The sequence below is a fragment of the Camelus ferus genome, chromosome X (genome assembly GCF_009834535.1).
Source record: "Camelus ferus isolate YT-003-E chromosome X, BCGSAC_Cfer_1.0, whole genome shotgun sequence".
In the NCBI taxonomy this organism is placed as follows: Eukaryota; Metazoa; Chordata; class Mammalia; order Artiodactyla; family Camelidae; genus Camelus; species Camelus ferus.
The window spans coordinates 77,322,801-77,337,985 of NC_045732.1; the positions used below are offsets into that span (position 1 = coordinate 77,322,801).

At 55.7% G+C, this 15,185-nt stretch overlaps 1 protein-coding gene across 2 annotated transcripts; it reads right to left on the minus strand.

The window, feature by feature from the left end:
• Nucleotides 1–3,972: 3,972 nt before the first annotated feature.
• CCNQ (cyclin Q) lies at nucleotides 3,973–14,927 on the minus strand. 2 transcript variants are annotated; one of them, XM_032474991.1, is made up of 5 exons: nucleotides 14,532–14,927; nucleotides 11,827–12,010; nucleotides 10,274–10,406; nucleotides 8,162–8,389; nucleotides 3,973–4,526 (listed from the first exon to the last, which is right to left on the minus strand). In XM_032474991.1, the coding sequence occupies exons 1-5, from the start codon at nucleotides 14,647–14,649 to the stop codon at nucleotides 4,437–4,439; spliced, it is 753 nt and encodes a 250-aa protein (XP_032330882.1). In that variant the 5' UTR covers nucleotides 14,650–14,927; the 3' UTR covers nucleotides 3,973–4,436. The 2 variants fall into 2 exon arrangements, with proteins under 2 accessions (XP_032330882.1, XP_032330883.1); XM_032474992.1 differs by having other exon boundaries at nucleotides 3,973–4,466; nucleotides 14,532–14,922.
• Between the last annotated feature and the right edge of the window lie 258 nt (nucleotides 14,928–15,185).

Genomic DNA, 15,185 nt, shown 5'->3' on the forward strand with positions numbered 1-15,185 from the left:
ACTGTAATTGCACCAGATGTTCACCGTTTGGGCTGTGCAATGAGGCAGGGGCTGGTTTTGATTTATTGGGAGGAGGTTCGTGGCACCCTCTGCGGAGCCATTGGAGCACCAGATTCACACAAAAAGAGAAAAGGCGAGCAGCCCCACTCTGCAGGGCCAGGAGTATTCTCTGCCCGGACAGCCCCCCGTGGGAGCCGCCTGCAAACACAACCGCGTCGCCCAGCACCCCAGCCCCAGGACACGTGCTGCCAGTCTGCGTGTGCGTGTGTGCATAGGCACGTGTGTGTGCGTCTAGACATATACGTGCATATAGGACCAGATGCATCTTTAAAGAATAAGGAACTATTTATCGGCATGATATCTCCATTTTTCTTATCAGGTGTTTTCATTTTGAAATTTCATTATTTATTGTGGCAGGGGTTTTTTTTTTGGGGGGGGGGGGAGCGCGAGGCCGGAGCAGTTGTAATACAATCGGAACATTTGGAACATTTGCACTTTGAGGCCCCTGCCTATAGAAGAAGAAAAAAAAAACCTGTCGATGGAATTTTTTATTTAAAAGGAAAATACCAAAGTATTGATGAGAACGACCTCCTCCAGTAGGCGGAAGGGGGAGGTTTGCTTTCAGTTTCCTTTGGGTCCAACTCCAATTCCAAGTCCTGAATTCTGGCTGGTGGGCTTTCTCTGTCTGCACCCCAATTGCAAGAGCATAAGACTCCGCCCCCAGTGGTAGCTGACATCCTGGAACAATCCAGAACCCCCGAGCAGCCCCGGGAGAGCCAGGTCTGCCAGGTGGGGACGGGGAAGTGTGCCAAGAGTCCGAAAGAAAGCAGAGGGAGAACAACCATCGAAACCTAAGAGGAGCTGACAAGACCACAGCGCAGACCCCAGTGCCCTCAGCACCTCCACCTGGATTCCCACTCCGCTTTGGCAAAAGCCCAGAAGTTCTTGCTGAGGGAGCTGCAAAGCGCCTGGGAAAGGTTCTCAGTCACCACCGACCAAAGCGCTCTCCTGATCCTGGTCTTCTCATTCAAGGCCAGCTCTGACCACAAGGGAGGGCATGGATGTGTGTCTTCAGCCACCTCAGGCACCCTCCGGGAAGCAGACGCAAAAGCAAAGCTCCTGGGAGCGACAGTCCCCATCTCCATGGCCCTCCTTGCACCTGTGGCTCTACCTCTTGGGGCGGAAGGCTGAGGAGGTCAGCCGGCTGAGCACCCAGTCTGCAGGTGGGGAGAGCTGGGCCTGGGCTCCCCAGATGGCTCCCTCGGGAGCCTCTCCTTGGAGTGTGGGCACCCAGCGTGCCAAGCCTCAGTTTTCCCTGAATGCGTGATAACCAGGAAGGAAAATGCAGAAAAAGCAACGGTTCCTTTACCTTCTGAATTCACCTGCCTCACTTTTTGCAGGGAGGAGTTTGAGGTGCAACCTGTCACTTGGGCCTGGGGCTGAGCCTCTGGGGGACAGCTGGGAGCTGAGGGACCAAGGGTCAGAACAGAAGGGCAGATGTGGAGGGGCACACTCAGCAGCTGAGCAGCAGCTGGACTGGTGGCCAGGCTGGTTCACCCATCACATCCCCACTGGCGGCGGCTTGTCTCAACTCCACCTGCCTCTGTGAGCATCCGGACCACCGTCCAAAGTGCACTCTGTCCCCACTGTTAACAATAAGGCCATGTCACCCCTGAGCAGGTGTCGTCCAATCTTGGGCAAAGGAATTTCGGTGAGAAAAGCAAATCCCACTTAAAATGCCAGCTACAGGTAACTTAAAGCCATCCCTTTTTTCCAAAGGGCACATTGAGAATGTTACCCATTTGTAAATTGTTCCTTACTGTCCTTGTTTAAACAACAGCAAACAGGGCAACTCAATTTGTTGAGGGTCTGTGTGTTCGGAAACAAGAAGTAAAGCTGGAAATGTTTAAATTGAAGCAAATCAGCTACTCTCATGGACTTCTCTTCATTCTCCATTGTAGACACATTTCTAGAACAAATGGTCGACATATAGTCAAACCCTCACTGATGCTGTACAAAGTTGCCTAACGTACACGTCGACTGTTCAGTCCCCAGGCTGCCTTTCCACAGGGTGTGGGGCTCAGATTGCTGCTCTGGTTTCTGTACAGGTTTCAGGCCGAGGGTCCTGTCTCATCAGGAAGCCCCTCTCTATAAAGCATTATATTATATGGAATGGCTTGGTCAACTGTGTTTCAGTTATTAACTCAGTTTTACATTTTCATCTGCCTGTTATAAAGATGAACAAAAATATCTTAATGAGGAAGACCACAGATGCATAATAATTTAAAGTCTGTAGTTAAATTTCGTAATTTAAAGAATAGACCAAAATTTCTGTGTATTAAAAAAAAATGAAAGGCTCCTACAATCCCAGCCTGGGTAACGCGTATGATTTCTTACTGGGTAAAGTCTCGTATGGAACCCAGGAGAGGTGTTTTCCTCCCCTTTACCAAAGTGGAGTGAGCCCTGTGGGAGGCGGGGTTCCCTGAGCATGCGGCCACCTTTCTGATCCGAAGGGAAGGAGGAAAGGGCTTGCCCACCCCGGGGTCAGAGGCGCTCCTAGCAGAGGTTTGCATGGTGGTCCTCCATTGTCCTGACCCAGAAGGGCCTGGCCTGAGTCTCCAAGCTGGCATCCTCGGGGTGGGGGGCACCCAAATGCCCGAACCCTGGCACACTTGCAGACTCCCTCTTTTTTCATTGTGATAAAATACACACAGTATAAAAGTTGCCATTTTTACCGTCTTTAAGTGCACAGCTCAGTGGCACTAAGCACATTCACATTGTTGTGCAACCATCCCTGCAATCCACCTCCGGAACTTTTTCGATCCTCCCAAACTGAATCTCTGTCTCCACAGAACACTGACTTCCCCAGCCCCTGGCCCCACCCTCCTACTCTGTGTCTAGGAATCCGGCTGCTCTAGACATCTCATACAAGTGGAATCATAAACTATTTGTCCTTTTATGACTGGCTGATTTCACTGGGCATAATGTCTTCAGGGTCCATCCATGTTGTAGCAGGTGTCAGAATGTCCTTCCTTTTTCATTCTAAATAACAGCCCACTGTATGGTTGGAGCACAGCTTGTTTCTCTGTTCATCCAGCAACGAACATCCAGGGGTGGTTTCCACCTTTTGGCTACTGTGAATCATGCAGCTGTGAACAAGAGTGTACAAACATCTTTTTGAGTCCCTGCTTTCACTTCTTTTGGGCAGATACCCAGAAGTGGAAGGGCTGCATCCTATGGTAACCTGCTGTTTAACCTTTTGAGTAACCGCCAGACAGTTTTCCACAGCAGCGGCACCACTTTATATTCCCCCGAGCAGTGCTCAAATGTTCCAACCACAGATTTCCTCTTTAACCCAAAGCCATGGAAAGAAAACCCAAGATTTTCAACTTATTCACTTGCTCCCATCCCTTCCTTCACTCACTAGGCGTCTTTGAACACCTGTGTGTGGGGACATCCACGGCCCAGCCCCTCTGCTCTGCCAGCAGAGCCACGAGGGCAGCTCTGGCCCAAGATTTGCCAATGACTACCACGGCGACAGTGCCAAGAGTCCCTGCATCTCGTTGCCTCATATTGCTATTCCTCCACTCTGCATGTCACCCTTGTAGACTTGGCAGTGCCCGGGGAAACATTTTCCAGGGAAGCTGCCAAGAAATGAGAAACAGGATTTTTTTAATTCAAATGATACTCCTTAACCCCTCTTTCCAAAACGGATGCTCACTCACCAAGGAGAATGACTGCCAAGCCATGCAAGTGCCCCAGTGGAGGAGCACGAAGGACACGTGGGCTCCTACAGGGGACATCCCACACTGTGCCATCGTGCCTTCAGGGACTGATGGAGGGCCTGCCCCAAGAACATGAGGCACACAAAGGGCAGTTCCACCTGCACAGCACTTTAGGGGAAACCGAGTCTGTACAGCACCCACAAAGCCCCCAGGGTGCACGGGCTACAAAGCAAACACAGAGTATCTCTGCTGATTTGCATCATCTTTTATTACACAAAAATAAAATTCCATCTATGTGGCACATTCATACTTGCTATAAATCTGGCTTTTAAAAAATCCCCAGGGGTGCAGTCCCATTCTTTCTTTGATTTTCCTTCCTATGGCGTCACGCCTGGACAGCAGTTGGTGTCCTCCCAAAGGACAAAAGCAGACACTCCGCTGACTCCACAGGCCGCCCCACGTGGTGCGCTCCCAGCCTGCCAGCTGGAGGCGCCACTTCCATCACCATCTGGACCGCGGCTGCCGGGGACACTCAAAGCATGAGAACCAAGTTGGCAGCACACCATCGCCTTCACCAGCCCGTCTCCAGCAGCACACAACCAGCCCTCCCAGCTGGTCCTCTGGGGGCCGGCCTTCACGGCCCTGTGGTGGTGCCGTCCCCAGGCAGCCGGGCGCCCCGGGCTTCTCTTTGGGCAGGCCTGGACCAGGGCCTTAGGGGATCTCTGTGTCCATGGTATAAATCTGAATGAGATCAGACACAATGTTATCAATGATTGGCTTGGTAAGGTCTTCACTAAACACCTAGAAAGGAGAAGGAAAACAGGTTCCGATTAGACTCCCTCTGTGCTAAACAAGGCACCCGTCACTAAGTGCACAATCACGTGGCATGGGGGGATGGCACGGGGACCTGGCCATCGGAAATGATGGTGGCTCTCTGGAAAGCCAGTTCAGTCACAGTCTGCCAGGACTGGTCCCAGAGCAGAGAACACTCCAGATGGAAGAGGCCTTGGTGATTGTCCAACTCAGATAAGAAAGGGGACTTGTCCCAGGTGACACAGGAAGTCGGTGACAGAGCTGGACACAGAGCACAGGTTCCTGCCTCTCCCCAGGGCTCTCAGGTCCAGGATCTCGGGTGGGGAGGGGAGCAATAGGAGAGGAGGGAGCAGGAGTCTATTTCCATAAACAAGCAAGAGAGGTCACCTGGACCCCACCCCACCCTTGGGCACCCTTGGCCACCCCCTGGGAAACATGGCCCTGCTCTCTGTCGTGGACCAGACTTCCTCTTGACTCGGCAAGGGAGCTTAGAAAATTGTAAGGTGAGTCCCCAGGGGCCCAAACCAAGAGGGCTAACCCTGCACATTTCTAAGGAAGGTCTGGACCTGGCCTGGCTCCTGGGAGGGAACCTCTAGGCCCTGGCATGTCCTGCCTGATGAAAGGGTCTTGCTTTGCCAGGGGCCAAGGGCCCTGCCAGGCAGTCTCTGCCAACAGCGTGATTCCTGGTGGGGCCTGAGGCCGCACGTCTCAGCTTGACCTCCGGGGTGCGGGGACCCAGGAACTCAGGTCAGCTGGGCAGGTGCTCTGGGCCTCCAGGACCGACCCCCATCAAATCCCTGGACAGCAGCGCTCAGGGAGCGTCCCTGGTGACAGCAGCCTGTGCATGTTGTCACCTGTCGCTGCCAGGAGAAAGGGCACTGTCCCACGACTTGGCTGGCGGGAGGCCCGGGAGCTCGTGCCTGGTGTCTCCCGGACCTGCCCTCCGCCCCTTTCATCTTGGCTGGTCTCACCCTGTGTCCTCCCCAGTGTCTGACCCTAACACCCGGAACCACGAGAACAGCTTTTCTCAACTCTGCGAGTCCTCCTGGTGACACAGCGAGCCCGAGGGAGCCCCTGGGGACCCCTGATGACACGGGAAGTAAAAAGTAAATCAAGGCACCCCTGGTTGGATGCTGTGGCCCCTCAAGCCAGGGGCTTGCTGCGTGGGTGTCAAAGTACCACAAGGGTCAAGGCCTGGGGCTGAGCCAGGGCCAAAGTTGGACTGAGTCCACCCCCTCCATGGTCACCAAAGAAAGCTCAAACCTTCCATGGGCTCCCATGTCCAGTGGGGGCCAGTGACTGGGAAATGCCTCCAACCTCTGGCTCAGGAAGATCGGTCATCTCCCCTGGACTCCAGGTGGAAAATAAACACTTGAGAAATACGGGCTTACTTGTCACGTCCACTACCTATGTGACCCTGCAGACCCCAACCCGAGAAACGACCATTAAAAAGTAGTCCAGGGCCAAAAGGTGGAAGCAACCCAAGCGTCCATGCACAGAGGGATGGACAAACACAATGTGGTCCAGCCACCCCATGGAACAGGACTCAGCCTTAAAAAGGATGGAAATTCAGACACCTGCTGCCACATGCTACTGCAACCCAGAGGCCCAATGCAGCCTGGCACAAAGGGCTGCTCCGCTACCATCACGCAGACAAGCAACAACAGAGAGGCCAATCCACTAGAAGTGGCGGCTAGGAGAACACGAGGAGGGCCAGTGCCTCACAGTTGGGGAAAGCGCCCCAGGGCTTGCGGGCAGGGTGGAGGCAGCTGCCCATCACTGAGCAAGCGGCCCTGTCACCTCATATGCCCAGAGGGTTCCCAGATCCCCATGCACATAGCCCAGAGCAGCCCAGAAAGAGTGAAGAACTAGGGAAAACGTGAGCTTCTCCCCAGCCTGAAGAGGGATGTAAGTCTGTGCTGCCCAGAAAACAGGCACTCTTCTGTCATGAGGGCCAGAGCAGAGGGGAGCAGAGGCAGCGCAGAAAGGCAGGCACGTGGAGAAGCCATGACAGGAAACAAGTGACGACATCACAGATTCAAGTAGCCCAGGACCAGGGCCACCGTGTCCACCAGATGCCCTTGAACAGCAGGGCCAGGAAGCAGCAGCCCCTTCTGCCATCACCTGATTCAACCAAGCGCGGACACCATGCTCATGTGATCCGGAAGGCCCTGAGAAGCACAGTATTGTCCGCAACAGTCAACCTTTGACCCCCATGCTGCCATGGGGGTGTGTCAGGCCCGAGGCTGGGGTTACAGACGCGTCTGTTCAAAGACACTTACACACCTGCTCCCTGCCAGGCCCAGGCGCTGGACGTGGGGAGGCTGATAAAGCGGCCAAGATCCCTGGCCTCCAGGTGCTTACAGTCCGGGAGACTGAGGGCAGGGGGGCGGGGGGTAGTGTGCGGAGTTAGACAGGCCATAAAGGACAAGGAAGCAGAGGGCAGGAAAAGCTGCGTTCTCCCGGGGAGGGTGTGCAGGCGGGGGAGGCTCCCTCCGGAAAGGGGGTGGGGTGCCATTTGAGCCAAAAGCTACAGGAGGGGAGGGGCCAGGAGCAGGCCCAGGAAGGCGCCCAGGGAATACTCTGTTCAGGAAGCAGGTGGCACACTTGAGAAGACCTCTGGCCACTGTGGCTTTGCAGGGGACAGGTGGTACACAAAAAGGAGGAGACCTCAGGTACCTCAAACTCTGCTTACACAGAATCTCATTTGAGGGCAAGGGCAGATGATGAGGTGTTGTGAAGAAAGGAAAGTTCACATATGGGAAAGGAAAAACTGAAAATGATCTCAAAATTCCCTTTTGAGAAAGAGGGGGACTACTCAGGGAAAACCAGCCAGTACTGCAGCCCATCCCACAGACAGAGCTCAACTGCCTGTCCACACACTGCTCTTCAGCTTCAGGAGGTCTGGGGGAGGCAGGGGCTCCACCAGTCACCGTACAGGGGCCTTGGTAATGCCTTGTCATGCCAACGTCTGGCCCCGAACAGCTTCGGTGCCCTTCAAAATGGACCACAACCGCCCCATTTTTCCTAAGGGGCCTGTGCAACAGCGAGCACCGATTCCAACTGTTCTGTGCTTTATCACTAGCTGGTTCCTTCTCTCTCTCACCTGTCACCCCTCCATGAACATCTGCCTACCCTCCATCATGTGCCTAATTCATCCACCCCCACCCCTTACCAGTCGTCCATTGGTATCTGTCATCTGTCTACCCACATATCATCCACCCGTCTTCTTGGAGCATCCCTGTACCTCTTCCACTGAGAAGCCAAATTTATCAACCTCTGATCTATGACAAGAGAAGCAGCTCTCAACCCGGGGTGGCCTCCACCCATGACAGATGGCTGAGTCTGGGCACGGTTTTGGTTGTCAGGACGGGGGGCAGGATGCTGCTCAACAGCCTGTAGTGCCCAGGACAGCCCCCAGAGCCATCTGGCCCCGAATGTCCACAGGGTCGAGGGGGAGAGCCCACCTCGGACTGTCATGACAGTGTATTTTCAAGCTTCAGCATTCCCAAGTAGCCCACATCTTTCTTCCTGGATAACTGAACACTAGGCAGGGGGACCTCTGAAAGTCCCTAGGCAAAGAGAAGGGAGATCCACACCAGTGCACAGGGCAGTCACCTCACCTGCCACCACGGCTTCTCGGCCTCGGCCTCGGCGGGCACCTCGACCCCATAGGCCTGCAAGGCCAGGTGAAGCACTGCCACAGCTATGTGCTGAGCCCGGAAGCGGAGGCACAGCCCGCCATGGTAGCTGTCCCGCAGCAGGGCCCAGGCAGTGACGGAGACGGGCGTCCGCTGCCAGCTGTACCGATTCAGCCAGTTCTTGAGGGAAATCAGGTAGTGGAGCAGGTACTGCAAAGACACGCCAGTCAGTCGGTTGGCCTTCGGGGCTCCACTTCCCCCCACCCCTGTCTCCTTACTGTGAGACTCTGTGGCCCCTCTGCCCGCTAGCCACTCTCCCCTGAGCTGTCGCACTGTGTATGAAACATAGATCGGATTGAGTCACTTCCCTGTTCAAACCCTCCAACAGCTCCCAGTGTCCCTTAGAAAAAGCCCCAGTGCCTTCCGCTGGCCTCCAAGCCCTGCCTCTCGGGCCTCACACCACCCTCTCTCCTGCCGTGTTTGACTCAGCCAGGCGCATCCCACCCAAAATCACATCCACCCCTGCCCAGGCCCCAAGTGCCCGCCCCTCTCACCCTCCAGTCCAGCTCCTGAAACCCACCTGGGCCACTCCTGATGGCCACCCCCACCACCATCCCTCTCCATCGACGTGGCCCTGCTCTGGCCACCATCAGAAATCATTCTGCTCATCCCCTTGGCCCAACTCAAACATAAGGTCCAGAAACAGCACCCTCATCCGGAGAACAGAAGACTGCACCCCTGCGTCCAGCCTGAGGCTTGAGGCCTAGAAGCTGGTGACTGCAGTTTTCTAGCAGTGCCACGGCCAGTGTCGCCGCAGCGGCATCCTCGGCCGTGAACTCTTCCTGCCTCCCCAGCACAGCTGTCTGTCAGCTCCCGCTCTGGGAAGACGGCTGCTCCGCCTGAACATCACACTCCTGAACAGACCAGTGAGCCCACTGGCCAGGCTGGGGCACAGACGCTTGGGACTCCAGCCGCCATCGTACACCCCGTCCCCACCCAATGGAGGGGAGCCCCACTCCCGTCCACAGCCGGCCCAGGGTGGCCCCTGCCTTTCAGCTGCACTCTGCCCTGAAAGGAAACACAATGGTGGGAGGACCCCACCAGGGGTTTCTGGGATTAGGAAGGCAGTGGGGTGAGATTCTAAGAAAGGCAACATGAGGGCCTTCTATGGTGACAGACCTGTTTTCCATCTTAACTGTGGCGGTAGCTACAGGGAAGTACGCACCTGGGACAAGGGCACGGTGCTGGATTACACAGCACCACCAGGACAAGTCACAAGCGAGCAGCGCCCAGACTGGGGGGCAAGGGTAGGCCGCAGGACACCCTGACAGTTAGACTGTATCAGAGTTTTGCAAAATTTGGGAGACTGAGCAGAGTCTCTATCTCACACGGGGTCTCTGCACTATCTCTTCCAATTGCTTATATATCTACAATTCACTCATCAAACATTTCAGTTAAAAAGAAACAAAATCACAGAGCAGAGCCCCACGTCACAGCCCCTCCCCCACGTCTCTGTAGGCCACCCTCGCACGCTGCCAACACGGGGGGTACAAGGCCCCCAAACAGTGCACCTATGTGCTCTAAGGGTTCATGTGTCCCTTTTGCTGCTGTTTGAAACAGTTCTTCTGTCGGGACTCACGTGTTCCTAGCCGTTAAAAATGAGTGACTCAGCTTTTCTCGTAGGTTCCTAATAAGCACAGCTGAGCAGGATGGGAGCCCTGAGGCAGAGCAGCGACTGTTGGGGACAAGGACTCTGGCAGGTCACGAGAGCAGCCCTGCCTCCCCATGGCTCACTGGACACACAATTTGTATAGGTCTGGGGATCCGCATGGGCTTCGGATGGTCACAGAGATCCCGGCTTGTGGCCACAGCTGAGTGGGCGGAAAGGCGGAAGCTGAAATCAGAACTGCCTGGGAGAACCCAAGAGGGAGCGGGGACAAGAGAGGTACCCGAGCTGGTCCCCATGAGCAGCAGGAGCGTGCTGCACACTGCTCTTCCCCAGGCACCCCACATGGCGTAGGGGTGCACACTTTCCAGACAAAGAACAAAGAGGTTCGTGCCTCTGGATGCTGTCGCCAATTCCCTAACGTGTACCTTGTGTGGGTGCTGGAAGGAGACTTGGAAACGCAGGACTCTCAGCACAAGAAGCTCGCACTGCACGATGCTGTCCCGGAGCTCCCAGAAGCGGGAGTCCAGCTCCAAGGGCTCACCGCCCGGGTGAAAGTACCTGTGCAGAGAACGGGTGAGGCTTACAGTGGCCAGGGAGCCCCTCAAGCCACGTGATGCCCGCACGCAAACGCCAGCGCCCTTCTGCCCTCGGTTAGCACAGGGTTGCTCTGCCCACACTTTTATCACTCGCCCTTCAGCTACATGACTAGTGTTCAAGAGGGAAACAGTAAGCAGCAGAGGAAAGAGGCCGGCTTCTAGCTGCCACCCTGACGGCCTGTCCCGCATCGCTCAGCAGGACATCTCTGCGGTCGCTGTGGAGCTCCCGGAAGCCGCACTTCCCGCCCGGTTAGCCTGGCACCTGGGACGGTCCCTGCAGCAGGGATGGCAATGCCCAGGGCTCTCATTCTGGGCCCACGGAGGTGTCTGAACATAGGGATGATGCATTCGGAAAAGCAAATGCATTTCCCAGATTGTCCTTATTTACACCTTAAACACCCACAACACTCGCACCTACGCAAGACCTCCAGGATGTATGGGAACAGGATTTACACCCAAGTGATGGAAATTCTCTGCTGCTGCCTCATCTTCCTAGCTCCTCACGCCTCTTCCGATTTCCCTGCAGACCTCCCCTCCACGCCTACTTCTAATTAGTGGTCCACACAACGTCCGCCTCTCCCCGTCCTTCCCGCTGAGCCCGGCAATTACAGGTGGACTCCAGCTGCCCTCCCTTGCTTCCCTCCCCCGTTTTTCTCTTGGTCTTTCGCAGTACACCGAGAACCTGTCATGTTTACTGGGCTGGGAGTGCTTTTCCGCTACCTGTTTATTAAAAGAGAAGCAGCACAAAAGAGGCTTCTTTGCTAACGATTAGAGTTCTTGGAAAGGCTATGACCGCCACTAGTCAGTAACTTTCCACACATCGCCTTCTCCTGGGCCCCTGGGCCTCAGCAGAGCCTGCCCAACTAGCTGGACCCACGCGTCCCTCCGAGAGAGGAACACAGCTGCTTGGGCTCAGCACTGCAAGAGATGCTCCTTAGCAACTCTGACTCAGTTTCTCACACCATCTATAAAAGACAATTGCCCCAGCTGCATGGCAGACCAACCTCTGAGGCCCACAGAGCCCAACTGGTTCGATCCACCCTGTCCAAGACTCCACAAGAATCTTCTTTGACCCACCTCTCCAAGCTCCCTCTGCTCCAGCTGTACCCCACCCATGATGCCAGGAACTCTCTTACCCATCCCCCTCCACACTCCATCCGGTCTTCAGGCTTCCCAAAATCTGGCCCGAGCTTCTCTTCCACAGACGCCCCAGGCTTCTGACAGTAGGCTCACTCCCTGCCTGTGCTGTTTGTGCTTCTGACCCTAGCTCAAGGCCACCCAGGCACTTCCTTCCCTGGGGCACAGGGCCAAGCGGGACCTTTCTCTGCCCTCCCACTAGAACAGACATGAGGAATTCCTCCCAAACACCTGGAAGCTATTACCTGTTGGAAACGTTGATGATGTCACGAGTACGCAGGTGCTGCTCCTCCACTTTGCCAGCCAAGTAAAGGGAAGACATGGCGACCAAGTAGGGGTCATAGGCGTCCAGGTTGATCTCGCAGAAGAACTTATGGTAAATGGTACAGGCGGTGGCGATTGGAATTGACTGCATCCCTAGCTTGACACCTACCGAGAGAAAGCAGGCAGGAGAGGACTTCAGGCAGCGCTCGCCCCCGCGGAAGTGCAAGGGGGGCCGCTGGGCCGGGCCCCTAGGGGTGCACAGCCCTGCTCAGACAAGACCAAGCGCTTAGCGCCTAGCTGGCGGGGGCTGTGGAGTCTCTCGCTGGGTCCTCCACCTGAGGGACTGAGAGCCAGGCTTCTCAGATTCTGATGGGCTAAGAAGCCACTGGGGTCGTGCTCCAATGCAGCACCCCCTCAGTAGCTCTGCGGATTCCACACCCCTCGCTCCCAAGTCCCCAGGCCATGGCCCAGCCACGACCGCAGAGCACACTAGGCGAAGACTGCAGACTACCGCCCAGTAAGCACCAGGCCTACGAGTTTCCGCACACCTCAGAACTGAGGTGGCTGTCCACTTTCACCTTAGCACGCATTTAACTAGAGGTTGCCCCTGCCTCTGCAGCTCGCCTAACCAAAATCCTGCCACGGTGACAGGAGGAAAAAAGGCCTCTTGAGTATCAGAGGCCACAAGTCCCGATGCTATAGTTCACGATGATGCTCAGCACTGGTCTACTCATCCACAGTTTAGAAAAGGCAAGAAAAGCGAGCAGGATGACTGCCAAAGGCAACCATGGGCAGAGCAGGAGAAATGCAACATCTATGGCCACAGCCAGGGAAGAAGACCAACACACCGAAAAGGGCACATAACTCAAAAACCAGAGCATGGTGGGTTGATTTTAGGGTTCAAGGCCATTCCCCAGACAGCACCTAAGGAAATCATTGGAGCACAGAACCAAAACAAATTCACAATGACCAGGGTTAACAAGAGAAGGTTAAATGACATCCAACAGACTGAAAGAAGGTGGACAACCACCAATCAACAGTAAGATTAAGTTCAACATCCTCTACCTCAGAGAGAGTACTAGTTCCACAGAGTTGCTGTAACAAATTATCACAAACTAAGCGGCTTAAAACAACACATTTTTTTTCTCTTACAGTCCTCATGGTCAGAGGTCAGAAATGAGCCTTAGGGGGCTAAGCTCAAGGTGTCGGTAGCACTGGTTCCTTCTAGAGGTCCCAGGGAACAATCCATTTCCCTACCCTTTCCAGCTTCCAGAGGTGCCTGCAGTGTTTGGCTCGTGGCTCCTTCCTCCATCTTCAAAGCCAGCAGTGCAGCATCTTCTATCTTTCCATCATCAGATGGCCATCTCCTCTGCCCATGCACTCCTCTGGCCTCTCTCTTTAAGGATGGGTGTGATTATATGGGTCCTACCAGATAATCTAGGATAGCTCCCTCATATCAAAATGTTTCATCCCATTTGCAAAATCTCTTTTGCTACTTGAGGTAACAGTCACAGGTTCTGGGGATTGGAATGGGGACACCTTTGGAAGACCAGTATTTAGCCTCACACAGAGGGCAAGGGCATTGCAATACATTTTATAAAGAAGTCCTTCAAAAGTGACATCTAAAGTGCTTTTAGCATTTCAAGGTTTAAACTTCAGTTACACAGACAGTTCTTACACGGGACCCCTCATTCTCAGAGATGTCAGATTAGGTTGTATTGCTGCACGAGACCGTCCAAGTCTTTTTCTACATAGCAAACTCGCGAAGGGCAGCATGCTTCTCTGGTTTACACGGACCCTCCAAGCAGATGCAGGGCAGCATTATAAGGGGACGCTGCCATCCTTCCTTATATACTTTGCAACTCTTCTTGGAAATTAAATGTACAAATCACTGGGAGTAATGATCCTGCATCATTCCTCTAGACTCTTCCCACCTTGACTCGAAAGCCGACTCACCCAAATCCCTCTCCCCTAGAGTGCACACAAGTAACAAAGATCGGAAACAAACTATCTGCCAGTGGAGAAAGATACTACTGACAGGCAAACTGTTTCTACAGGAATCCAATTGGCTTCATTGTATGGCCTTGGGAGGAGGGGCGCCCAATACGACGGTGGACGCCCTGGCAGCGTTCAAAACGGGAGCTGCGCCCTGGGTGCTTGGTGTGATGGGACCTCGTTAACAAGGCTTGTCACAAGCCTCATCGACGGCGTGCTCCAAAATCCTCCGTGAGACCAAGTGCCAATACCCCCGTATGCTGGGAGACAGGTGTGGCAGAAGGCGAGGTACACTCAACCCAGATACGGGCGCCCCGACTCCTCCACCTTCTAGCTGCAGCTAGGCGCTTTCCACGTCCTCTCTTTGGACCTACACGCCCGAAAGTGAAATGACAATGTCCGCGTCTGCCTCGCATCTCAACCTAGGACACAGGGTGTGGCGGAAAGGCAGAGGTCGAGACCCCTGAGCTGGGGCTCCCAGCCTCCGCTAGGACCGGGCAGGCCCGGTCTCTTGCCTCCGCTCAGCCGTGATAGCTCCGCATCTGGCGGGTCCCCTCTTTCGGGAAGCAAGTCCCCGCAACACCAGCCCCTGCCCGCCCGCTCGGCCGGCTTGGTGAAAGTGCAGCACTGCAGCTCCGGCCTCCACGTCCCGTCCGCGCGGGGACCTCCCCCTCTTCCAGGTGGCGATTACCTGCCTCCATGATGAACCTCGTCACTCGGAAGTGCACCCTTGCTTCGGGTGCCGGCCGTCCCTCGGTGCCCGGCGTCTCGCCCCCTCCTCCGCAGGTTCCCGGGCCAAAGGCCTCCATGAGGCCCCGCCCCACGGCGGCCAGACCCCCCACCGGAAGGAGAAGCGTTCCCAACGGGCGGAGGTCAGCTCCCGGGGTCCTCGCGGCGGGAGCAGAGGTCCCGCCCCAGCCCGCCCCGGCTTGCCCGCCCCCAACTCCCCCACCCGCCTAGGTGAGCGCGCGCAGCTCTAGGAGAACGCGGGTCCGGCTGAGTGCGCAGGCGCAAGCTCAAGCGCAGGCTCGGAGACCGACGCTGCCCGGAGGCTGGCGTACGCCTGCCCCGCCCGCGGATGCGGCACACCGCGCCCCTGGACCCTTCATGCCTCGAACTAGAGAGCCGACGCTCCGCCCCTGCACGCCGGACGCAACCCGCCCCGCCCCTGGAGGCGCACGCTCCGCCCTTGGGAGCCTCACGGCCCCGCCCCCTGGGGAAACGGCAGCCAGAACCCGCGAGGGTACTCCTCCAGGGCGCAGCGAGCTCGCCGTCCGGGGACCAGGGCACAAAAGTACCCCCGAGCACCTGAGCTGCAAGTCCCTGCAGTCTGACTAAGGTGTTG

Excerpts from the sequence above, each read along its gene's own strand:
- CCNQ (XM_032474991.1), bottom strand. The coding sequence starts at position 14,649 with ATGGAGGCCTTTGGCCCGGGAACCTGCGGAGGAGGGGGCGAGACGCCG. Across the intron at positions 12,011-14,531 it reads GAGGTTCATCATGGAGGCAG|GTGTCAAGCTAGGGATGCAG; the intron begins GTAATCGCCACC and ends TTCTCTCGGTAG. Across the intron at positions 10,407-11,826 it reads ATCATCAACGTTTCCAACAG|GTACTTTCACCCGGGCGGTG; the intron begins GTAATAGCTTCC and ends TTCTCTGCACAG.